Below are 26,899 nucleotides of genomic sequence, written 5' to 3' on the forward strand. Positions count from 1 at the left end.
GTTCATCTTCCACACATTTCTATAGTACGCTTTTAGAAAGGCAAATTCGTTACCATCTTCTCACTGCTTCCAAGATAAAATTGAGAACTTTGCCCTGCCTCACTCTCAGCTCATCTTAGAACCTCATCCATTTTTCCTCTCCCTAGCGATCTCCAATCCCACGCCTTGCCAAGTTACCTAAATTTTCGCAGATGTGTCATGTTTCTTTTACCTGTATGCTTTTGTGCTTACTGCTACCTCTGTGTGAACTCTGAGTCTCATCTTAGCCTTCCCGCTTACTCCTATGTGCTTCAGTACACTTCAGACCCCTTTCCTAGGAAAGACTGTCATGTCTAGCCCACCCTAAACCATTGTTGCCCCCAACATACACATTATCTTGTGTCTATTTCAAATGGTGCATTTATCATAATGCATGTAATTGCTGGGTATCTAGTGTGAGCTCCTTGAAAGCAGGGGCTGTGCCTTTCTCACTTTTGTATTTGCAATCCCTGGCACATAGGAGAGACTCAATAAATGTTGGTTGGCTTAGAGGCAGGAAAAATATATCATCATTCTAATGATTTCTCCATGGCTTAGCAGAGGGTTGGACACGTGACTGATGCTGTTACATGATCTAACTAGGTCTTCAAATTCTAAACTTGCCAAATGACTAAGGGTTTAGTCTGTGTCTAATGAAGCCAGCTATCTCACCTAGAGATTGTGCCAGGCATTCAATGAATTAAGTCAACAACAAAATGCAAAAAGGGGAATGCTTTTGCTATAGTGAAAGTGAAGAGAAAGTTGGTAAAAAATCTGTTGTTACCAGCCTTAAAATAAACAACTGCAAGATATAAAAATAACAGAAGTTAAATAGTTTTTAAATCCAATGCAAAAATAGCAGTTGCCTGACCACTTACTATGTTCTAGGCACTTACTAAAATCTGCTCCTCACAACAGCCTATGCGATGGCATATCACTGATCCCATTTTTACCAATGGGAGCACCAACGGAGAGAGAGAGGGTTAGCAGTGCGCCAAGGATCCCACAGTAAGTGAAGAGCAGAGCTAGGTTTTGAACTCAGGAAGCCCAGCTCCAGAGCCAGTTCTCTTACTCACTGTTACATTGGCTCTCCATGGGAATTTTCTTGTATTTGAGATTAATACAGTCTGCATTAACTGTATGGAATGAAGACTTCAGTGTAGCAGTTCCTAAAGCATTTCTTAAAGCCATAATACAAAAGAAAACATCTTGTCATTATTACAAGCTAAAACAACTTACTATAGAAAATTTAGAATACATATTACACATATTATAAAAAGGCAATAAAACCGTGTAGTATTCAATTGCTTAGAGATAACCACATTTACATTTATGGTACATTTTATTCTAGTAATTTTTCTGTCTATATTTTTCTAAAACATGGTTGAGGCCATACTATATATATTTAGTACTGTATCCTATCGTGGGTACTTTCCCATGTCATGGAAAATTCTTTGAAAATACTGTTTATAATGGCTACATAACACTGTTGTAATTTATTCAGTTATTTCCCTTTTCAATATTGGGTGTGTGTCCAAAAGTGTCCATCCTTCCTTCCGTGTACACCATTATATTTCCACTTCTGTATACACTGCAGTGTGCTCACCACCAAAAGCTTAGTTTCCATCTGTCACCATACAGTTGACCCCCTTTTTATCTATTTCATCCTCCTCCAACCCCCTTCCTCTCTGGTAACCACTACTCTGTTCTTTGTATCTATGTGTCTGTTTTCCTTTTGTTTGGCTTGTTCATTTTTTTAAAAATTAATTTTAACTTAAAAAATATTCCACATATGAGTGAAATCGTACTGTATTTGTATTACTCTTTCTGACTTATTTCACTTAGCATAATACCCTCAAGGTCCATCCATGTTGTCACAAATGGCAAGATTTCACTTTTTTATGGCTGAGTTCCATTGTCTATATATATATACACATACACACACACACACACACACACACACACACACACTATATCTTCTTTTTTTTTTATTAGTTGTTTTGTTTGTTTGTTTTTTTATACTGCAGGTTCTTATTAGTCATGAATTTTATACAAATCAGTGTATACATGTCAATCCCAATCGCCCAATTCAGCACACCACCATCCCCACCCCACCGTGGTTTTCCCCCCTTGGTGTCCATACGTTTGTTCTCTACATCTGTGTCTCAGCTTCTGCCCTGCAAACCGGTTCATCTGTACCATTTTTCTAGGTTCCACATACATGCGTTAATATACAATATTTGTTTTTCTGACTTACTTCACTCTGTATGACACTCTCTAGATCCATCCACGTCTCAACAAATGTCTCAATTTCGTTCCTTTTTATGGCTGAGTAATATTCCATTGTATATATGTACCAAAACTTCTTTATCCATTCGTCTGTCGATGGGCATTTTGGTTGCTTCCATGACCTGGCTATTGTAAATAGTGCTGCAATGAACATTGGGGGGGCATGTGTCTTTTTGAATTATGGTTTTCTCTGGGTATATGCCCAGTAGTGGGATTGCTGGGTCATATGGTAATTCTATTTTTAGTTTTTTAAGGAACCTCTATACTGTTCTCCATAGTGGCTGTATCAATTTATATTCCCACCAACAGTGCAAGAGGGTTCCCTTTTCTCCACACCCACTCCAGCATTTGTTGTTTGTAGATTTTCTGATGATGCCCATTCTAACTGGTGTGAGGTGGTACCTCATTGTAGTTTTGATTTGCATTTCTCTAATAATTAGTGATGTTGAGCAGCTTTTCATGTGCTTCTTGGCCATCTGTATGTCTTCTTTGGAGAAATGTCTATTTAGGTCTTCTGCCCATTTTTGGATTGGGTTGTTTGTTTCTTTAATATTGAGCTGCATGAGCTGTTTATATATTTTGGAGATTAATCCTTTGTCCATTGATTCGTTTGCAAATATTTTCTCCCATTCTGAAGGTTGTCTTTTCATCTTGTTTATGGTTTCCTTTGCTGTGCAAAAGCTTTGAAGTTTCATTAGGTCCCATTTGTTTATTTTTGTTTTTATTTCCATTACTCTAGGAGGTGGATCAAAAAAGATCTTGCTGTGATTTCTGTCAAACAGTGTTCTTCCTATGTTTTCCTCTAAGAGTTTTATAGTGTCCGGTTTTACATTTAGGTCTCGAATCCATTTTGAGTTCATTTTTGTGTATGGTGTTAGGGAGTGTTCTAATTTCATTCTTTTACATGTAGCTGTCCAGTTTTCCCAGCACCACTTATTGAAGAGACTGTCTTTTCTCCACTGTATATCCTTGCCTCCTTTGTCATAGATTAGTTGACCATAGGTGCATGGGTTCATCTCTGGACTTTCTATCCTGTTCCATTGATCTATGTTTCTGTCTTTGTGCCAGTACCATATTGTCTTGATTACTGTAGCTTTGTAGTATAGTCTGAAGTCAGGGAGTCTGATTCCTCCAGCTCCGTTTTTTTCCCTCAAGACTTCTTTGGCTATTCAGGGTCTTTTGTGTCTCCATACAAATTTTAAGATGATTTGTTCTAGTTCCATAAAAAATGCCATTGGTAATTTGATAGGGATTGCATTGAATCTGTAGATTGCTTTGGGTAGTATAGTCATTTTCACAATATTGATTTTTCCAATCCAAGAACATGGTATATCTCTCCATCTGTTTGTATCATCTTTAATTTCTTTCATCAGTGTCTTATAGTTTTCTGCATACAGGTCTTTTGTCTCCCTAGGTAGGTTTATTCCTAGGTATTTTATTCTTTTTGTTGCAGTGGTAAATGGGAGTGTTTCCCTAATTTCTCTTTCAGATTTTTCATCATTAGTGTATAGGAATGCAAGAGATTTCTGTGCATTAATTTTGTATCCTGCAACTTTACCAAATTCATTGATTAGCTCTAGTAGTTTTCTGGTGGCATCTTTAGGATTCTCTACGTACAGAATCATGTCATCTCCAAACAGTGACAGTTTTACTTCTTCTTTTCCAATTTGGATTCCTTTTATTTCTTTTCTTCTCTGATTGCCGTGGCTAGGACTTCCAAAACTATGTTGAATAATAGTGGTGAGAGTGGACATCCTTGTCTTGTTCCTGATCTTAGAGGAAATGCTTTCAGTTTTTCACCATTGAGAATGATGTTTGCTGTGGGTTTGTTGTATATGGCCTTTATTATGTTGAGGTAGGTTCCATCTATGCCTACTTTCTGGAGAGTTTTTATCATAAATGGGTGATGAATTTTGTCAAAAGCTTTTTCTGCATCTATTGAGATGATCATATGGTTTTTATCCTTCAATTTGTTAACGTGGTGTATCACATTGATTGATTTGCGTATATTGAAGACTCCTTGCATCCCTGGGATAAATCCCAGTTGATCATGGTGTATGATCCTTTTAATGTGTTGTTGGATTCTGTTTGCTAGTATTTTGTTGAGGATTTTTGTATCTGTATTCATCAGTGATATTGGTCTGTAATTTTCTTTTTTTGTAGTGTCTTTGTCTGGTTTTGGTATCAGGGTGATGGTGGCCTCATAGAATGAGTTTGGGAGTGTTCCTTCCTCTGCAATTTTTTGGAAGAGTTTGAGAAGGATGGGTGTTAGCTCTTCTCTAAATGTTTGATAGAATTCACCTGTGAAGCCATCTGGTCCTGGACTTTCGTTTGTTGGAAGATTTTTAATCACAGTTTCAATTTCATTACTTGTGATTGGTCTGTTCATATTTTCTGTTTCTTCCTGGTTCAGTCTTGGAAGGTTATACCTTTCTAAGAATTTGTCCATTTCTTCCAGGTTGTCCATTTTATTGGCATAGAGTTGCTTGTAGTAGTCTCTTAGGATGCTTTGTATTTCTGTGGTGTCTGTTGTAACGTCTCCTTTTTCATTTCTAATTTTATTGATTTGAGTCCTCTCCCTCTTTTTCTTGATGAGTCTGGCTAATGGCTTATCAATTTTGTTTATCTTCTCAAAGAACCAGCTTTTACTTTTATTGATCTTTGCTATTGTTTTCTTTGTTTCTATTTCATATATTTCTGCTCTGATCTTTAAGATTTCTTTCCTTCTGCTAACCTTGGGTTTTGTTTGTTCTTCTTTCTCCAGTTCCTTTAGGTGTAAGGTTAGATTGTTTACTTGAGATTTTTCTTGTTTCTTGAGGTAGGCTTGTATAAACTTCCCTCTTAGAACTGCTTTTGCTGCATTCCATAGGTTTTGGACCATCGTGTTTTCATTGTCATTTGTCTCTAGGTACTTTCTGATTTTCTGTTTGATTTCTACAGTGATCTCTTGGTTATTTAGTAACGTATTGTTTAGCTTCCATGTGTTTGTGTTTTTTACGTGTTTTTCCCTGCAATTCATTTCTAATCTCATAGCATTGTGGTCAGAAAAGATGCTTGATATGATTTCAGGTTTTTTTTTTTTTAAATTAAATAATTAATTTATTTTTGGCTGTGTTGGGTCTTCGTTTCTGTGCGAGGGCTTTCTCTAGTTGCGGCAAGCGGGGGCTACTCTTCATCGTGGTGCGCGGGCCTCTCACTATCGTGGCCTCTCTTGTTGCGGAGCACAGGCTCAGTAGTTGTGGCTCACGGGCCTAGTTGCTCCGCGGCATGTGGGATCTTCCCAGACCAGGGCTCGAACCCGTGTCCCCTGCATTAGCAGGCAGATTCTCAACCACTGCGCCACCAGGGAAGCCTGATTTCAGTTTTCTCAAATTTACTGAGGCTTGATTTGTGACCCAAGATGTGATCTATCCTGGAGAATATTCCGTGCACAGTTGAGAAGAAAGTGTAATCTTCTGTTTTTGGATGGACTGTCCTATAAATATCAATTAAATCTCTCTGGTCTATTGTGTCATTTATAGCTTCTGTTTCCTTATTTATTTTCATTTTGGATGATCTGTCTATTGGTGTAAGTGAGGTGTTAAAGTCCCCCACTATTATTGTGTTACTGTCGATTTCCTCTTTTATCGCTGTTAGCAGTTGCCTTATGTATTGAGGTGTTCCTATGTTGGGTGCATATATATTTATAATTGTTATATCTTCTTCTTGGATTGATCCCTTGATCATTATATAGTGTTCCTCCTTGTCTCTTGTAACATTCTTTATTTTAAAGTCTCTTTTGTCTGATATGAGAATTGCCACTCCAGCTTTCTTTTGATTTCCATTTGCATGGAATATCTTTTTCCATCCCCTCACTTTCTGTCTGTATGTGTCCTTAAGTCTGAAGTGGGTCTCTTGTAGACAGCATATATATGGGTCTTGTTTTTGTATCCATTCAGCCAGTCTGTGTCTTTTGTTTGGGACATTTAATCCACTTACAGTCAAGGTTATTCTCAATATGTATGTTCCTATGACCATTTTCTTAATTGTTTTGGGTTTGTTTTTGTGGGTCTTTTTCTTCTCTTGTGTTTCCCACCTACAGAAGTTGCTTTAGCATTTGCTGTAAGGATGGTTTGGTGGTGCTGAATTCTCTTAGCTTTTGCTCATCTGAAAAGCTTTTGATTTCTGCATCAAATCTGAATGAGATCCTTGCCAGGTAGAGTAATCTTGGTTGTAGGTTCTTCCCTTTCATCACTTTAAGTATATCATGCCACTTCCTTCTGGCTTGTAGAGTTTCTGCTGAGAAATCAGCTGTTAACCTTATGAGAGTTCCCTTCTATGTTATTTGTCATTTTTCCCTTGCTGCTTTCAATAATTTTTCTTTGTCTTTAATTTTTGCCAATTTGATTACTATGTGTCTCAGTGTGTTTCTCCTTGGGTTTATCTTGTATGGGACTCTCTGCGCTTCCTGGACTTGGGTGGCTACTTCCTTTCCCATGTTAGAGAAGTTTTCGGCTATAATCTCTTCTAATATTTTCTCTGGGCCTTTCTCTCTCTCTTCTCCTTTTGGGACCCCTGTAATGCAAATGGTGTTGCGTTTAATGTTGTCCCAGAGGTCTTTTAGATTGTCTTCATTTCTTTTCGTTCTTTTTTCTTTAGTCTGTTCCGCAGCAGTGAATTCCACCATTCCGTCTTCCAGGTCACTTATCCGTTCTTCTGCCTCAGTTATTCTGCTATTGATTCCTTCTAGTGTAGTTTTCATTTCAGTTATTGTATTGGTCATCTCTGTTTGTTTTGTTCTTTAATTCTTCTAGGTCTTTGTTATACATTTCTTGCATCTTCTTGATCTTTGCCTCCATTGTTTTTCTGAGGTCCTGGATCATCTTCACTATCATTATTCTGAACTCTTTTTCTGGAAGGTTGCCTATGTCCACTTCATTTAGTTGTTTTTCTGGGGTTTTATCTTGTTCCTTCATAGCCCTCTGCCTTTTCATCTTGTCTATCTTTCTTAGAATGTGGTTTTTGTTCCACAGGCTGCAGGATTGTAGTTCTTCTTGCTTCTGCTGTCTGCCCTCTGGTGGATGAGGCTACCTAAGAGGCTTGATGGGAGGGACTGGTGGTGGGTAGAGCTGACTGTTGCTCTGGTGTGCAGAGCTCAGTAAAACTTTAATCCACTTGACTGTTGATGGGTGGGGCTGGGTTCCCTCCCTGTTGGTTGTTTGGCCTGAGGCAACCCAACACTTGAGCCTACCTGGCCTCTTTGGTGGGGCTAGTGACAGACTCTGGGAGGGCTCACACCAAGGAGTACTTCCCAGAACTTCTGCTGCCAGTGTCCTTGTCCCCACGGTGAGCCACAGCCCCCCCTCCCCCGCCTCTGCAGGAGACCCTCCAACACTAGCAGGTAGGTCTAGTTCAGTCTCCCCTGGGGTCACTGCTCCTTCCCCTGGGTCCCGATGCGCACACCACTTTGTGTGTGCCCTCCAAGAGTGGAGTCTCTGTTTCCCCTAGTCCGGTCGAATCCTGCACTCAATTCCCACTAGGCTTCAAAGTCTGATTCTCTAGGAATTCCTCCTCCTGTTGCCGGACCCCCAGGTTGGGAAGCCTGATGTGGGGCTCAGAACCTTTACTCCAGTGGGTGGACTTCTGTGGTATAAGTGTTCTGCAGTCTGTGAGTCACCCACCCACCAGTTATGGGATTTGATTTTTACTGTGATTACACCCCTCCTACCGTCTCATTGTGGCTTCTCCTTTGTCTTTGAATGTGGGGTATCTTTTTTGGTGAGTTCCAGTGTCTTCCTGTTGATGATTGTCCAGCAGCTAGTTGTGATTCTGGTGTTCTCGCAAGAGGGAGTGAGAGTACGTCCTTCTACTCCGCCATCTTGGTTCCTCTCCCCAGGGAGATCTATTATATGCAAACTGTTAGTAGTCCAGGAACATGAGTAACTCTCATATTGTATACCCAAAGTGTTCAATAATAATTTATTCCTTGAGTAGATTAAATAGTTCCTATTCTATCTTTGTCTACTGTATTAATTGTTTTACCAAGAGTATTTTCATGGGTAGACATAAGGTTCACTTAAGCCTGGTCCAGTATTAGTGACATTCAGATTAATTTAGGTATAAATCTATAGGATACACTCAAGATGTTCTTTTTTTTCTACTTCCAATCTTCATTGGTCAGCTTCTCTACCATTAGAGGCCATATGAGCAAAAGACAAGAAAAGTCACGTGGAAACTTGGTTCCCTGATGGCAGGGTCCCTTTTCAGTCCTAAAGGCTCTCTGAACCGTGTACATACTTTTCTGCTTCCTGAGATGAGCAGCCATCTCCACCCCTGTCGGTGGTAATTCAGTTGCATGGTAATTGTGATACTTCCAAGGAGGTTTCTGCTTAGGACTGTGACTTGCATTAAGCATTTTATAAATGAATAATAATTTAAATAATAATGATATTAATTTCTACAGAGTGATTAAATGCAAAGTTCCACCTGGTGAAACAAGTTAGTTCTTAATTCACAGACTCCATTAATTATCTGAGAGCTTGGGTAAATTACCAAGTTCTTTCTACATTACATTGACTAATCAATACTAATCACACAGCTGCATCTCAATGTTGGACAACCTCTAGGAGCCCCTTTAGAGATGGGAGATTCTTCCAAACTGTTAAATTTTAAAATTTCATTTGTACTTTTGTGGTAGTGACTAATCAGATAAATTCTGTTACAAATCCAGGTTATGTTACATCAGCTTTCCAAAAGGAAGAGTTGTTAACCCATGCTGGGCACGGATGCAGTGTGAACATCAGCTAGTTGCAGAAACTGCTACATTTCACTGAATGGTTACTATGTGCAGTGCTATGTTAAACTGTGAAATTCCTCAAAGAAATATATTCTTACCCTACTTTACAATTAAGGAAATAAGTGGTCAGGGAGATAGCTTGCCCAAGGTCACCTAGATCTTGACCCCGAAGCTCTTTTTTTAATTAATTTATTTTTATGGCTGTGTTGGGTCTTCGTTTCTGTGCGAGGGCTTTCTCTAGTTGCGGCAAGTGGGGGCCACTCTTCATCGCGGTGCGCGGGCCTCTCACTGTCGCGGCCTCTCTTGTTGCGGAGCACAGGCTCCAGACGCACAGGCTCAGTAATTGTGGCTCACGGGCCCAGTGGCTCCACGGCATGTGGGATCCTCCCAGACCAGGGCTCGAACCCGTGTCCCCTGCATTGGCAGGCAGACTCCCAACCACTGCGCCACCAGGGAAGGCCCCGAAGCTCTTTTTAAAAAATCATTTTGTAAAATAAAAATTGTATATATTTAAGGTGTACAACATGATGATTTGATATACATATACATAGTGAAATGATAACTACAGTCAAATTAATTTTAACATAGCCTTCTCACATAGGTACCATTTTTTTCCCTTTTTTTTTTGTGGTGAGAGCACCTGAAATCACTCTTCAGCAAACTTCTAGTATTCAACTATAGTCATCATGCTATGCATTAGATCTCTAGACTTATTCATCCTACATAACTTCAACTTTGTACCCTTGGACCAACACATTCCCATTTCCTCCACCTCCCTGCCCATGGTAGCAAGACACAGAAAGAAAAAAACCTGCATGACCTCACTTATATATGGACTCTAAAAAAGCTGAATACATAGAAGCTGAGAGTTGACCTCAAAGCTCTGAACAACTATGTCAGCATTTCCCAAAGTGGTTCTGTGGTTTAAAAAAGTGCTACATAGAAAGCCCAATTCTATGGTACATGACTTTATGAAATGCCAGTCTGGTTCCTTTATTGCAGAACTTTGGAAAACCTTTAATATACTAACATAAATTGTAATCAAAAGAAGGTAGGGGTGGGAGCAGGAAAGATCTGCTAGCAGAATTTCCCCAATATATTTACTCACAGGTTCCTTCTGCATAGATTATCTTAGGGTGGATTTCTGCAGAATCTGTTTTGGGAAATGCTACAATAAAGTATACTGATTGCTAAGTTAAAGCAGGAAAAATAAATCAATCCAGGCTGTCCTCATCATTTTAGCAATAGATGGACTAGTCATATAATTACATTAAAAAGGCTTGCTTTATAGAGCAGCAGAACAGATATAGCATGCTGAGTGGCAGTTCCAGAATTATCTTTTGTCTTAAGTTGGTGGCTAATTTCAGGGACCATGAAACTTGTTTGTTTCCTGCAGCTGGATGACAAAGAAAAATGGACTCAGAGTTCAGGAATACTTTGTAAACCCATAAACTCAAAAGTCTACTTGAAGGAGACCTTGGAGTTATCTATTGCTGGCATTACCAAAGGAAGAAGAATGGACCATTCTATCAGGCGATTCTCTTCTGCTGGCGATGTTAAAGTAATTTAGTGGAACCTCAGCCTGTTCCCAGGTCAAAGGCATGTGCCATAGCTAAGACCTCAGGAGAAAGCCCAATGGACCCTCCCTGTCCTATAAAAGGTATGAGTGCATACCCTCCTTTCAGTTCACTGTCCAAGTATTTTCAATGGCAAGGGTCAAACACTTAGGATTTTATTCACGTCCTTTAAACACTTAAACTCAGGATATGTAAAGAAATTCACATCTTTTTTTTTTTAAATTTATTTGTATTTATTTTTGGCTGCGTTGGGTCTTCATTGCTGTGCGTGGGCCTTCTCTAGTTGCGGCGAGCGGGGGCTACTCTTCATTGCGGTGTGTGGGCTTCTCATTGTGGTGGCCTCTCCTGTTGCGGAGCGTGGGCTCTAGGCACACAGGCTTCAGTAGTTGTGGCACACGGGCTCAGCAGTTGTGGCTCACAGGGTCTAGAGTGCAGCCTCAGTAGTTGTGGCTCATGGGCTCTAGAGCACAGGCTCAGTAGTTGTGGTGCACGGGCTTAGTTGCTCTGTGGCATGTGGGATCTTCCTGGACCAGGGCTCAAACCCATGTCCCCTGCATTGGCAGGCGGATTCTTAACCACTGCACCACCAGGGAAGCCCCACCAGTCTTTTAATATTCATTGAAACTTGGTCCTTATGAACATGTTCTTCCAGGAGTTATAGGGCATCAGGAGAATGAATTCAAGGATACTTCTTTTGGTTCTCTTTTGTTCTCAGAAGGGTGGCTGAAATGTAGCTTCAAAGAGGGAACACTTCTGAGGTTAACCACCTAAAGTGCCTCTAAGTTTGGTAAAATTGATTTTGTTCTCTGTCTTTGGTATGTATGGCAATAAGCCAGTGATGATCGGCAGCTCTCTGCTTTTATTACAGTTGGAGGCGAGGGCTTTTTACTTTAATAACCACAATTTCAAGTCCTGATAGATACAATTTGAAAACCCTCTACAGTGTTACTGGCCAAAACAAATTCTGTTCAACATGGGCAGCCTGGTACTTGCTAGCTGTGTGACCTTGAATGAATACCTAACCCTCTGGGCTTCAGTCTGTTTCCTCACCTTCCATGGGGGCTGATCCAGTACCTACCTCAAAAGATTGTTGGGAAGAATAAATGAGGTTGTACAAATACGGCACTTAGACAGTGTTGGGCACATAGCCGACACTTTAGCCATTTAGACGCTTCAGTTATCTGGCACTAAAGAGTCTTTCCATTAAGCTTTCCACTTTAGCTCATCTTTTCTTCCCTACTCTCACTCACCCTGAACATTGCTGAAGGAAGAGTCTACTCCCACTGCGACCCTTCATACTCCCAGGCACTCTGCACTTGTAGTGAAGTGGCTTCCACCCCACTCTCCTAACACTGTCTCTCAAATTCACCAATGACTGATCAAGTCTACTGCTTATTTTAAGTTTCCTTCACTTGGCCACTGGACTACAAGTGGGCTGACTTAAAAGCTGCTCTTTCCCTGGGCTTCTATAACACACTGTTTCTTGATAACCTCCCCAGAACCCCCATCACTTTGGTTCTTCCCTGTCACTTTCATTCCTTTCTTGGTTAGGGCTGTGAGGTCAGAGAGGTCTGGGTTTGAGTATGTCTCTGCCATGTACTAGCACTGTGATCTCAGGTCAATTACTTAATCTCTGTGAGCCTGTGTTTTTCTCATAAGCATAATGGTTATAAAAACAGTACCTCTTTTTCATAGAGTTTGTTTTGAGAATTAAATAAAATATATACTTATCATAGTGTTGATAGTACAGTATGAATTTAATATACACTGCAGTATTAGTAATATCCGATTCATTCAGCACATTTATTGTAGAATAAACATGGGTTAGACATAACCTATACATGTCTGCTCCTCAAATTTTACCTTAATATTAGCCTATTCTTTCCCTCCTCACCCTCCATCTGACCTTTTCCTCCTCCTGAATTCACTGTTGTTAATGGCTCTTCTGTCCACCCAGCATACTACACTCAACTCACCTTTAACTCTAACTCTCCATCATATCATATCTAACTCTCCATCACATCCAAATGTTCATGCAGTCCAGGGCATTTATCTCAGCAAGGGCTCTTCACCCAGCTCTCCACTCTATTTCTAGTACCTACCAGGTCATACTGGACCACCACAGAGGCCTGGGTGGTTTTCCTGCCACTGGTCTCTCAGTTCTCTAACATAGCATGCCCTTCTTTCCATAGTGCTAGCCTGATCATACTTCTTCCTTGTCTGAACCCTTTGTTGGCGCACTCATAATACAACACGGTCAGCTAAAGCAGTCCTTCCTGATTTAATGCCACGCTACTTACTGGCCACCCCCAACAGACTCCAATCTCTTTCTACCGCCTAATTTTCGACAAATTTTAGAAAAGTCATTAAAATTTTATCAGTCTCTTACTATAGGTAGAGTGTATAATAAACGAATTTGGAAAAAATCAATGTGAATAACAAGGAACACTGGGTCCAGCTCTGCCCTTAAGAGTGTCTAAACATTGGCAATAGCAGTTTTTTGTTTTTTTTTTTCCAACACTGCTAACTTAAATGCAAACCTAGCACTTAGGTTTTGGTGGCTAACACCGTTTTCTGCTAGAAGAAAGCAAAGTTCTTTGGAAAGTAGTGAATTCTATGCCTTGGGGCAAGGAAAACTCAGGTCTGAAATGTCTTACTGCCAGACAACGAGGATACCTTCAAGGATGGTAGGGATAGTGCTGAAAGGAAAGAGAAGCCAGTTTAAAGCAGGTCCTACTAGACAAGCTGTGATATCAATTGTGATGTCAGAACTTCAATAGCAATAAAGGTTATGACAATGAAGAGGATAATAATTATAATAATTTTGTATAACTTTGTGGAAGCCATAACTTTTTAATGCTGAGTTAATTAACGTACAAAAATGAAGTTGAAATCCAAAATAAGAATAACTATAATTGGATGCTTAATTTATTTTACTGACTCTAATAAGTAAGGATTATAAAAATACTTGGATATTTGATTTCTTCTATGTATTTATCTCTCTATAAAAGTATTATTTGTGTCTATCTGCACCAATAGCAGTGGGTAAATACAGGAAACTATGAGTAAGCCAAAAGAATAGAAACTGTTCCAGAAAGGACTGATGGGTGTCAATGGTCATTAGAAATCTGGCTATCTGTTCAGATCACATCTGCTAGGAGAAGAAACTACTGGATAACTTGACAAATTACGATAAGATAGTAATGAGGCATTTGTATGTTTCCTAATATACCAGATCAGTGTGTAATAATGACATGGTGGAGGACTATGTAATGCCAGCCAAGCAAAGCAGAGGGTACCCTGATCTGGAGGAAAACTCATCATCAACCAGATGGACTCATGTAAAAACCGTGGGCTTAACAGTGCTGCTGATGTGAAACATCAAGTCCAATTACAAAAAGGGACCCAGTGAGATATCCAGCAACTCAGGTTTGAATCACTTTGTGAGAAGAAGTCAGGCTGTGCCCTGTCCAAAAACCAGCTGTTTGCCAACCCAATTCCTCTAGACTCAGGAAACATGAAATTAAGCGTTTCAATTACATTTAGAAGATCTATGAAGAAGTAAAGAAATAATGAAGACATATATTAAACTCATGGTGTTGCTAGTTCATAACAGGCTTAAATATAATATTCTTTTAAGTATTGTAATTGTTATTTTTGCATATGTCTTATCTGTTTAAAGTATCTAAAATATTCAAAATAATCAGTCCCATTAAATTGCAATAAAGTGTTTAAAAGGGTAAGAAAATTTGATTTTCCAAGTTTTGTTTAGTAGAAATATTTTAAAAATTAAGCATGAAACAAAGCAAAAATAAAAGTATTTTCTCTCCATGCGCAACATCCCACCAGTCTTTAAAGAAATCAATATCTTCAAACATACCATCTCTCTTCTTGCCTCTGAACTTTTGTACACTCTGGTTATTCCTCAACCTGTGATGCCCTTTCTTTCCTGGACTGCCTGGTAATTTGCACTCATCAGATGTCACCCCATCTTTTCCAAATTTCCCTGCTGGTTTGTTTGTTTATTCATTCATTGAAATGTTTTTCAGTCATCTTTTATCTGCCATAGGCACAGTCCTAGGTAAAAGAGACATGCTCTCCCAACACACTGTCTGCACCCCCCACCCCATGCCAGGCAAGGAGCTCGTCTAGAAACAAGAGGCAAATTATGTATAGTTTAAAACAATATGTGTAGGTGTATGTATGTTATGTACACACACACACACAAATACAATTTAAAAGCTGCAGGGCCGTTAACAATGTGCTGTGATAGTGAATTCAAGGGAAGGGGAAGCATCAGTAAGGAAGACCTGTCTGAAGAGCTAATATTTAAGCTGTGATGTGAAAAGACAAGCTGGGGCAAAATCCATGTGCAAAGGCTTGAAAGGGGGGAAAAAACTTATGTGTTCCATGAGCCAAAAGACTGGTGTGGCTTATAAAAGGGGGAACATGGTTTGAGATGAGCCTAGGGAGAGAAGCAGGAGTGGATTATGTAGGGACTTACAGACCATGGTCACGAGACGGATATTAAGTGCAACTAGCAGCCATTGCAGGGTTTTAAAACGGGTAACCTGGACCGCGGTCATTTTTTACATTCTTGCTCTAGCTATAGTCTGAGAACAGAAGCATGAGGAAAAACAAAATAAACAAACAGTTAAGAAGCTATTGCAGTAACTCAAGTAAGAGATAATGGTGGCCTGAGCTAGAATGATGTCAGTGGAGATGAGAGCCGTGGACAGATTTAAAAGACATACACTGAGGGACTACACATGGGAGATGAGAGAAAAGGAAGAACAGGGAGTGAATCGCAGGTTTCTGACTTGAGCAAGTAGGTATATATCTTTACAAGATAGAAAAAGTTGTTGGAAAGACAAATTTCCTTGGAGGGTGAGCAGATATGAGAATCAAGTATTTCATTTTGGATAATTTTATGCTTAAGTTGTCTTTGAAATATCTAAGGGAAGTCAGTAAGCAAATAGATATTCCTATAGAAGCTCTGCAGAGAAGTCTGTGATGGAGATGAAATTTCTAAGTCACCAGCATAGAAAGAGAGTGGGAATGGGTAAGCTTACCTAGAAAGCAACACGAGAGAGAGAAGGGAAGGGGTCCCCAAGCCATACCTTTAAGAACTTTAGCATTTAGAGTAAGGTGAAGGCAAAAGTGGCGGCAAAGGACACTGAGAAGAAATAGCCTGAGAGGTAGGAGAAAACCCAAGGTGAATTTGGCATAGTGGAATCTAAGTCAGGACAATACATCAAAAAGGCACTATAATAGTGCCAAGATAATTCAATGGGGAAAGAATAGTCTTCAGTTAGATGTACTAGGACGCCTGGATATCCACATGCAAAAGAATGAAGTTGGACCTTACCTCACGCCATACACAAATTTAACTCAAAATGGATCAAAGACCTAAACATAAGAGCTAAACTGTGAAACAGAGAAAGCATAGGCACAAATCTTCCTCACCTTAGATTAGGCAATAGCTTCCTAGATATGACACCAAAAGCACAAGCAACAAAAGAAGAGTAACTTCATCAAAACTAATAAGATTATGCTCCCTCTTCCAAGCTTCCCTAGCACTTTATTCATGCCTCCATTACTATATTTAACACATTATATTATAATTATTCATTTAAGTGTCTGTTTAGCCAAATAGACTGTGAATTTCTTATATTTTCCTGACTTTTTCCTCTTTATTTGTATATTTGGTGCCAAGGAGAGTACCCAACCTATACATCCCATGCATTATGTGGCTGGTACTACTATATGAAAATAAATACATTTTTACAAATATGAAATAAGGATACAAAGGGTGGAAAATATAGAGAAACCTCACCAAGGAGAAAGAACTCACCAAGGCTAATTTATTAACATGGAATAGGAAGTTAAATGGTCTTGGATTAAAACAATAAAAGGTTGAGTGGTTTGAGGCTCTAGAAATAGAGAACAAAGTCTGAGGTTGACTATCCTTTACAATAATCAAAAAATGAATTTACTGTGCCCTTTAAGAAAATATGATTGCCACATGTAGTATGTGTCCAGCCCAAATTGTTTCTTAGAGATGTTTTACCTCAAACTAATTCAAATTGTCTCTTAATCCTATTGCCATTAAGTGATCAGGCTCTTTGGGAATTTAGCATGACTTCTTCATGTAAAACAAGCTAATATCCCTGCGCTTTACACTGGAAAGCAACTTAGGGATCATCCAGTTCCTAGGAGAGAAAACTGTGGTCGGAGGGGTAAGTGAAAGGATTTGCTCCAGGCACATCCCAGGTACTGCAGAGCTGACCCTAGACGCCATGTTTGCTGGCTTGGAGCTCAGGGAGGTTTTCAGCTCCATCATGGTCTTCAGCGTTCAAGAAAAACACATGCAGAAGCTGAGAATCTGGCAATTGATTTCCTTAAGACAATCTATACGAGTGTCCCCTTTGGAAAGTGTGACCCTTAACACCAGTGAATGTGTACCCGTACACCAGTTTGTGATTTCAGTGTATGATACTACCCAGCTCTGATTTCATAATCATAAAATCCAAGGGGAAAATCATACACTTCAAGGAAAAGTGTACACGTACACAGCACCAGGGATATCTTATATGGCCAATTTATGTGGTCCAAAGGACTGAAGAATTGTGAAGAAAACTTTCAGTTACTGAAAGCTCTTCTGACAGTTCAGTCCTTAAACTGGCAATGTGACGAGAATCAAACTGTGCACCACGGGAAACGTCTTATCTTGAGCAGGTGAAATGAGACAGATGAACTTCCACAGACAAAGATAACCCTGCTGCTAAATTTCAGGTGAAATATGCTGAACATAACAAAAACCTTCTATTATAGTCACCGGGGTTACTTTACTACTGGATTAGGTCATTATTGTTGTAGTTAAATCCTATTTTTTAGGAGATAAGAGAATCAAGTCAGCCTGCAGCCATGACCTATTTCCTTTTATGATATTGGCATCTGAAAATTTCAAAGTTTGGGTCAATTACGCTTCAGACATGGTCATGGGTAACAGAATTCAGCAGACAGTTCACTGAACTTCAGTTTCCCTTTCTGACTCTGTCCCCATACTGGCACCCTTATGAACTTAAGAGTCATTTAATTTCTTGTTTTAATAATGGTGAATGCAAAACCGGAATCTCACCTCACAGACAGACTGGGAATATGGCGATGAGTGAGCAGCTGTGCTAACATATGTCAAGTACAGTTTCTGTCCAGGCTGATAGTTGTACCATCTCTCTGGTATCATACTTAATTTTGAAATTGATATAGAATTCCAGTGGGTTTCATGATTATTCATTAGTTATTCTGCAGTCTAAATGTATTTTGTTTGATTACTAATGAATTCCTGTGACACATTTTACTTCCTAAGAAGAATGCTCTGAAAACTCCTGCCAACTGGTCACTAAAATCCACTGCAGGGCTTCCCTGGTGGCACAGTGGTTGAGAATCTGCCTGCCAATGCAGGGGACACGGGTTCGAGCCCTGGTCTGGCAAGATCCCACATGCCACAGAGCAACTAGGCCCGTGAGCCACAATTACTGAGCCTGTGCATCTGGAGCCTGTGCTCCGCAACAAGAGAGGCCCGCGCACCGAGATGAAGAGTGGCCCCCACTTGCCGCAACTAGAGAAAGCCCTCGCACAGAAACGAAGACCCAACACACCCATAAATAAATAAATAAATAATAAAAAAAAAATCCACTGCAATTATCATCAACTGAATCGAATTACTCTCAGTTACATAGAGAATTTTAATCTATACTGTATCATTTTAAACACAAATATTTTCAATTTATATTAACAAGATACAAACTGAAAGAAAGAATGATCAACCAACTGTAGACCTGGATGTCTATTACGAAAGTTACAAATGCAACCCATTTCCACTTGTACTCTTCTTACTAGGAACTATGACTTGCTAAGTGCCTGCTATGTACCAGGACTTGTGCTAAATGCTTTACATCCATTATTTTATAAACCTTAATGGCTACCCTTTAAGACAGATACTCTCATCCCCCTCTTAAAACTGATAAAAGTCAGAAATTCACCTAAGATTATAATGCTGGTGACTGATAGAATCTTGGTTCGAATTCAAGTCTGGGTGACTCTATTATCACTTTTTTTTTTTTTGGTATCATAAGAGTTTCCAAAGTTTCCTAAGGGTACACCTTGTGAGGCGAAATCTTTTTTCTTTTCCTCACTTTGTTATCCTAGTTTTATTTTATTCATTTAAAATTTTTATTGGAGTATAGTTGATTTACAATGTTGTGTTAGTTTCAGGTGTACAGCAAAGTGAATCACTTATACATGTACATATATCCACTCTTTTTTAGATTCTTTTCACATGTAGGTCATTTCAGAGTTTTGAGTAGAGTTCCCTGTGCTATACGGTAGGTCCTTATTAGTTATCTGTTTTATATATAGTAGTGTGTATATGTCAATCCCAATCTCACAGTTTATCCCTCCCCTCCTTTCCCCCCTGGTAACCGTAAGATTGTTTTCTACATCTGTGACTCTATTTCTGTTTTGTAAATAAGTTCATTTGTACCATTTTTTTTAGATTCCACATATGTGCGATATTATACGATATTTGTCCTTCTCTGTCTGATTTACTTCACTCAGTATGACAGTCTCTAGGTCCATCCATGTTGCTGCAAATGGCATTATTTTGTTCTTTTTTATGGCTGAGTAATATTCCATTGTATATATGTACCCAATCTTAAAGTACCAAGGGTAGATTTTCATTTGTCCCAGCCGCATGATGTATGCTTATACTTAGGATATGAACATGACATTCACATGCTGTTTTCCTTCCCTCTTCATCACCTTGGTAACCTAAGCCACAATTCTTCCTCCTGGAATTCAGTTCTGATTCCCATTCTGTCTATGCTTCCCGTAGAACCCTTAGCATTTCTCTGATGAAGTATTTTATTATAATGCACCCAAACTGTTGGTCTACTTATTTGTACTTATTCTTGATCACAAGGGAAGCCCCTTTATTTGTTGGCATTTCCAGGTATGATGTCTATCATTTATCAGGTGTCCAAGAGATGCTTGTTGAATGGATAGTGAACTGATAAAGACAATGGTTTCGGTTTTACAAAGATGTGATGAGGTTACTATTTATGCCTAAATCATTTTCATTGGTATTCTTCTTGGATTGTACTATTCTAACCAGCACACAGAAAGGATCAACTTCTGGATGTCCTGAGACAAAATTCCAGTTTTACAGCATTTTTCTAAATTGTTGTTTGGGATTTCTTTTTATTCTGTCAAAGATACAATAATGTACAGAATACAAGCTCAGGATATTTGATTGCTATGGAATATGTTACTTTCAAAAGAACGAGCACTATTTCCAAAATTGTTGTTATGGTTCTGGTGGGGAAAAGATGACACACAAAGTGAGTGAAAACCAAAACAGATTTTGCTTCTTCCTGTGTTTACTCTATTTAGAATATATGAAGAAAGGCATGTTTTTCACATCTCCTGTTTAAATACCACACGTTTAAAAAGGATTAAAAAAAATAAAAAGGATTAAGCATTGAAAACTCAATTTAGAAGAATAAACTTTTCGTATATTTCATCCCTTGCCAACAAACAGGTTAAACTGTTAACAGAATCACATCTAAAAGATAAAAATTTCTGTCAATTTAAAAATATCTTGCATTTCACTCATTGGGTTTTCTAAGTATCATTATAAGCCACTTGTAATCTTTGTTGTGTGAAGGATCTTTATATTTTGAGGAATAAATAATCTTTGTACTTTTAAGGTATGTGACTGTTACATATCACATGAATAATACAGAGGCTAATGCTCCTTGAAATTTATAAGGTAGACCACACAGTGCTGAATAAATAATGATAATCTGGTTGGGGTGGGAATAATGAAAGGAAATAAGGTGACCAGTGATTAGACTATTGCAAATATTCAAGGAAAAGATGACAAGGGCCTGAGCTATAATGATAAAGATAGAAATGAAAAAGCAGAATTGCAAGAGACACAGAGGGAACACCCAGGGTAAGGGAGAATGGCTTGTTAAAGATGACTTGTTTGCTATCTAACCTTACACCTAAAGGAACTAGAGAAAGAAGAACAAACAAAACCCAAAGTTAGCAGAAGGAAAGAAATCTTAAAGATCAGAGCGGAAATAAATGAAATAGAAACAAAGAAAACAATAGCAAAGATCAATAAAAGTAAAAGCTGGTTCTTTGAGAAGATAAACAAAATTGATAAGCCATTAGCCAGACTCATCAAGAAAAAGAGGGAGAGGACTCATATCAATAAAATTAGAAATGAAAAAGGAGAAGTTACAACAGACACCACAGAAATACAGAGCATACTAAGAGACTACTACAAGCAACTCTATGCCAATAAAATGGACAACCTGGAAGAAATGGACAAATTCTTAGAAAGGTGTAACCTTCCAAGACTGAACCAGGAAGAAACAGAAAATATGAACAGACCAATCACAAGTAATGAAATTGAAACTGTGATTAAAAATCTTCCAACAAACAAAAGTCCAGGACCAGATGGCTTCACAGGTGAATTCTATCAAACATTTAGAGAAGAGCTAACACCCATCCTTCTCAACTCTTCCAAACAATTGCAGAGGAAGGAACACTCCCAAACTCATTCTATGAGGCCACCATCACCCTGATACCAAAGCCAGACAAAGACACTACAAAAAAAGAAAATTACAGACCAATATCACTGATGAATATAGATGCAAAAATCCTCAACAAAATACTAGCAAACAGAATCCAACAACACATTAAACGGATCATACACCACGATCAAGTGGGATTTATCCCAGGGATGCAAGGATTCTTCAGTATATGCAAATCAATCAATGTGATACACCATATTAACAAACTGAAGCATAAAAACCATATGATCATCTCAATAGATGCAGAAAAAGCTTTTGACAAAATTCAACACCCATTTATAAAAACTCTCCAGAAAGTGGGCATAGAGGGAACCTACCTCAACATAATAAAGGCCATATATGACAAACCCACAGCAAACATCATTGTCAATGGTGAAAAACTGAAAGCATTTCCTCTAAGATGAGGAACAAGACAAGGATGTCCACTCTCACCACTATTATTCAACATAGTTTTGGAAGTCCTAGCCACAGCAATCAGAGAAGACAAAGAAATAAAAGGAATACAAATTGGAAAAGAAGAAGTAAAACTGTCACTGTTTGCAGATGACATGATACTATACATAGAGAATCCTAAAAATGCCACCAGAAAATTACTAGAGCTGATCAATGAATTTGGTAAAGTTGCAGGATACAAAATTAATGCACAGAAATCTCTTGCATTCCTATACACTAACGATGAAAAATCTGAAAGAGAAATTATGGAAACACTCCCATTTACCACTGCAACAAAAAGAATAAAATACCTAGGAATAAACCTACCTAGGGAGACAAAAGACCTGTATGCAGAAAACTATAAGACACTGATGAAAGAAATTAAAGATGATACCAACAGATGGAGAGATATACCATGTTCTTGGATTGGAAGAATCAATATTGTGAAAATGACTATACTGCCCAAAGCAATCTACAGATTCAATGCAATCCCTATCAAATTACCAATGGCATTTTTTACAGAACTAGAACAAATCATCTTAAAATTTATATGGAGACACAAAAGACCCCGAATAGCCAAAGAAGTCTTGAGGGGAAAAAACGGAGCTTGAGGAATCAGACTCCCTGACTTCAGACTACTACAAAGCTACAGTAATCAAGAAAATATGGTACTGGCACAAAAACAGAAACATAGATCAATGGAACAAGATAGAAAGCCCAGAGATAAACCCACGCACCTATGGTCAACTAATCTATGACAAAGGAGGCACAAGGATATACAATGGAGAAAAGACGGTCTCTTCAATAAGTGGTGCTGGGGACACTGGACAGCTACATGTAAAAGAATAAAATTAGAACACTCCCTAACACCATACACAAAAATAAACTCAAAATGGATTCGAGACCTAAATGTAAGACCAGACACTATAAAACTCTTAGAGGAAAACATAGGAAGAACACTCTTTGACATAAATCACAGCAAGATCTTTTTTGATCCACCTCCTACAGTAATGGAAATAAAAACAAAAATAAACAAATGGGAGCTAATGAAACTTCAACGCTTTTGCACAGCAAAGGAAACCATAAACAAGACGAAAAGACAACCCTCAGAATGGGAGAGAATATTTGCAAACGAATCAATGGACAAAGGATTAATCTCCAAAATATATAAACAGCTCATGCAGCTCAATATTAAAGAAACAAACAACACAATTCAAAAATGGGCAGAAGAGGGCTTCCCTGGTGGCGCAGTGGTTGAGAATCTGCCTGCCAATGCAGGGGACACGGGTTCGAGCCCTGGTCTGGGAAGATCCCACATGCCGCGGAGCGACTAGGCCCGTGCGCCACAACTACTGAGCCTGCGCGTCTGGAGCCTGTGCTCCGCAACAAGAGAGGCCGCGATAGTGAGAGGCCCGCGCACCGCGATGAAGAGTGGCCCCCGCTTGCCACAACTAGAGAAAGCCCTTGCACAGAAACGAAGACCCAACACAGTCATAAATATAAATAAATAAATAATTAATTTAAAAAAAAAAAAAATGGGCAGAAGACCTAAATAGACATTTCACCAAAGAAGACATACAGATGGCCACGAAGCACATGAAAAGCTGCTCAACATCACTAATGATTAGAGACATGCAAATCAAAACTACAATGAGGTATCACCTCACACCAGTTAGAATGGGCATCATCAGAAAATCTACAAACAACAAATGCTGGAGAGGGTGTGGAGAAAAGGGAACCCTCTTGCACTGTTGGTGGGAATGTAAATTGATACAGCCACTATGGAGAACAGTATGGAGGTTCCTTAAAAAACTAAAAATAGAATTACCATATGACCCAGCAATCCCACTACTGGGCATATACCCAGAGAAAACCATAATTCAAAAAGACACATGCCCCCCAATGTTCATTGCAGCACTATTTACAATAGCCAGGTCATGGAAGCAACCTAAATGCCCATCTACAGACGAATGGATAAAGAAGTTGTGGTACATATATACAATGGAATATTACTCAGCCATAAAAAGGAACGAAATTGGGTCATTTGTTGAGATGTGGATGGATCTAGAGACTGTTATACAGAGTGAAGTAAGTCAGAAAGAGAAAAACAAATATCGTATATTAACGCATGTATATGGAACCTAGAAAAATGGTACAGATGAACCGGTTTGCAGGGCAGAAGTTGAGACACAGATGTAGAGAACAAACGTATGGACACCAAGGGGGGAAAACCGCGGTGGAGTGGGGTTGGTGGTGTGCTGAATTGGGAGATTGGGATTGACATGTATACAATGATGTGTATAAAATTGATGATTGATAAAAAAATAAAAAATAAAAATAAAGATGACTTGTTTGCTGACAATATATCATGGATTTTGAAAGGGAAAAAGCAGAGTCTTTGGGTTGGTAACTTACTATAAGATCAGTTCAAGTTACCTGATCAGAAATTATGGATCTCAAAAAGTGCTTCTCCATGATACACACAAAGGGTTTGGTAGAAATAATGATAGGTGTTGACAAAATTGTGTTTCATTTTCCTTCTTCCTGGATACATAGAAAGTATCTATTTTCCAGCCTTCGTTGCAATTAGATTGGTAATACAGCTGGTAGGCTGTAAGCAGAAGCAATGAGTGTCACTTCTGGGCTGAGGTTATGAGAAGTCCAGGGTGGCCTTGGAGCTCTCTTTTCCTCCATGGAATTTGACTCTGGAAGGAACCTGTTGAGACGGTGGATCAACAAGATGCAAGCAAACTGGATCTTTGAGTCACCACTTAAAAGCTGCCCTCAAGAGGAATTAAATTCACCGAACTTGTTGAAGTGAGAGACAATGTCTTATTTGTTAAGCCGCTGAGATTCTGACATATGCTTGTTATCACAGCATAACCAAGTGTTGTTCTGACCAATAAAAGGGATGATGTTCACATTTTCAAAACATTTTGAGGAGAGTATCCAGGTTTAGAAGACCTCCTTAAAGGTGTTTTATTTAACTAAATGAAAGGTTCTCTCCTTGGGTTGTAGATGGCCATCTTCTCGCTATGTCCTCACATAGCACAGAGGGGAAGCAAGCTCCCTTCTGATAATTAGGGCACTAATCTCATCATGAGGGCTTTACCCTCATGACCTAATACCTCCCAAAGGCCCCCCCTCCTAATACCATCCCACTGCAGGTTGGGGTTTTAACATATTAATTATGGGGGGGAAAAACATGCAGTCCATAACATTATCTAATTAAAAATACTAAATTTTATTTTAGAAAGTTCTTTTTTACTCAATTCTGTACTGTAAGGATAAAAAAAGTAGGTGCTATTGAAAAATAAGCATTAACTAACCTAATTTTATGATTTAAAATCTAAAAACAGACTTTAATACACTAATATAAGTATTGTTATTAACATCTCATTTTCTGCTTTGAATTTGTAGCTGTAGCTACTCTTAGTAACAAGATTCAAAATGTCATTTTCTCTGTGCAGTGTAGATTCAAATACCCATTTTTTACTTGCCTTCTTATCAAAAATGTATCCATGGGTAAACTAAAAGAAAAAATGGCAGCAAGGTAAGCAATAGTGTACTGTACAAGACAGACCATATATTGCAGTCACTGGGACCATTAGGAGGACTGGAAACAGCAGCAGAGAGAGGTGGGATGCTAGCTGTCCCTCCACCCTTCACTGCCACTCAAGAAAGCCAGGAGCAACACCCTTGCTCACCTTTCAGTGAGTGACACCCTTGAAGGTATGTACGAAATCATACTCAAGCTTTGGTACTTGAATGGTTTTTAATAACATTACTGGCAAAATGCAAAACAGTACCACTCGATTCAGTACAGAAAGGGACTTTGTAAGTGTGAAATATTTATTTTGCACTCAAGACCTGCTCAAAATACTAAAGACAGATAGCATTTGAAAACTCATAACTCTGAAGTGAAAATCAACAACCATTCAAGAGGGTTATCTATTCATTGACAGACTAAAATTTCCTTATGTTCTTGTTATAGGAGGAAACTAGGGTGGAAGTATGTACGGATCAAGGTCAGCAAGTGAAAGAGGAAGATGAATAGGAAAAGAAATCTTTTTCTTAATTCTGTAAATCTTCAGAAAAAAATCTAGCTTCAAGTAAAATCTTACATGAGTCTAATTAAGCACTTTTACTGCAGGATGAAGCTATAATTAAAGCTTTCCCTTATATGGCTTACTAACTTGCAGCTGCAAGCAGAATGTTTTAACATATCATCATATTGGCATTAGCTTGACAAAATGCAGTAATCATTTCCTTTTGTGAACTAGAAGACATCAAGAACATGCATATTTTAATTCATATGTTAGCCGATACAGATATAATTATTAGAAGTTATAGGGAATCTATGGCATTGCAATTTTTTCTATTCTCTTTTTCAGGTAATTGAACGCTTTGCTTATTTTGAATAAATGTAAGTTGACACAAATGATCTAAAACAAGAAGTTGAAACAGCAGGGAAGATGGAAGAAAAAAGGACAAATTCCTCAGCTCTGCAGAACACAGGAAAACTTAGTATTCTTAAAGACGAAAAGGAGTCTGAGAACTATGCAAACTTGAGGGGACACCAGGCAGTTATTTCCATGGAAATATTTAAATGGATACTCTTGTAAGAAGCTAAACTACTATCTTTCTTGGTTTAAGTTCAGGAATAGAAGCAGATCCACCATTAGTGACCTGATCATGTATTGCCACCCAACTGTACCCTCAAGTGGCATATTCACATGTTAAGTTTTTCCACACATATACTTTAGTCAAAGGCAAGAAAAAGAGGCAGCAAAAGGTTGTTCTGTGGCTTTGGGGGTGGTGGGCAGGAGGAACTGTGTGAGCAGGTTGGAACTGTCCCTAGAACTTTGGGGCTGAGTCCAAGTAGAGCACCTGCCAGCCCAGTCACCCAGAGCTCTGCTACACAGGGACTCGGGCTCATTTCAGTGAAGGCTAGGGCAGAACGTGTTGGTAAAATTAAATAGAAAGACAACAAATGAGTAGGAAACATAACACTCGTTATTACTCAGAGAGGTCTAGGCTAGTGCCCTGACCTGACTAGCTGTAGATGAGCATCTTTATCTTGGACTTTCCCACCCTAAGGGAGGTCTGCCAGAAAGACTAGGTCATCTCTAGGGAGCATA

The 26,899-nt window shown here is 38.9% G+C and overlaps 1 protein-coding gene across 8 annotated transcripts in view; it reads right to left on the minus strand.

Moving 5' to 3' along the window:
• The window catches only part of STXBP6 (syntaxin binding protein 6), a 335,859-nt gene that overhangs the window by 12,180 nt on the left and 296,780 nt on the right, over window positions 1–26,899 (minus strand). For 7 of the 8 annotated variants that reach the window (XM_057544156.1, XM_057544157.1, XM_057544154.1 and 4 more), the window contains one exon: window positions 8,057–8,188. The exons of the other annotated variant lie outside the window; for it this stretch is intronic. In XM_057544156.1, coding sequence (XP_057400139.1) covers window positions 8,057–8,188 — 132 coding nt within the window. The remainder of the gene's footprint in view (window positions 1–8,056; window positions 8,189–26,899) is intronic. 8 annotated transcript variants of the gene reach the window in all.

Source organism: Balaenoptera acutorostrata, chromosome 3 (genome assembly GCF_949987535.1).
Source record: "Balaenoptera acutorostrata chromosome 3, mBalAcu1.1, whole genome shotgun sequence".
Lineage (NCBI taxonomy): Eukaryota > Metazoa > Chordata > Mammalia > Artiodactyla > Balaenopteridae > Balaenoptera > Balaenoptera acutorostrata.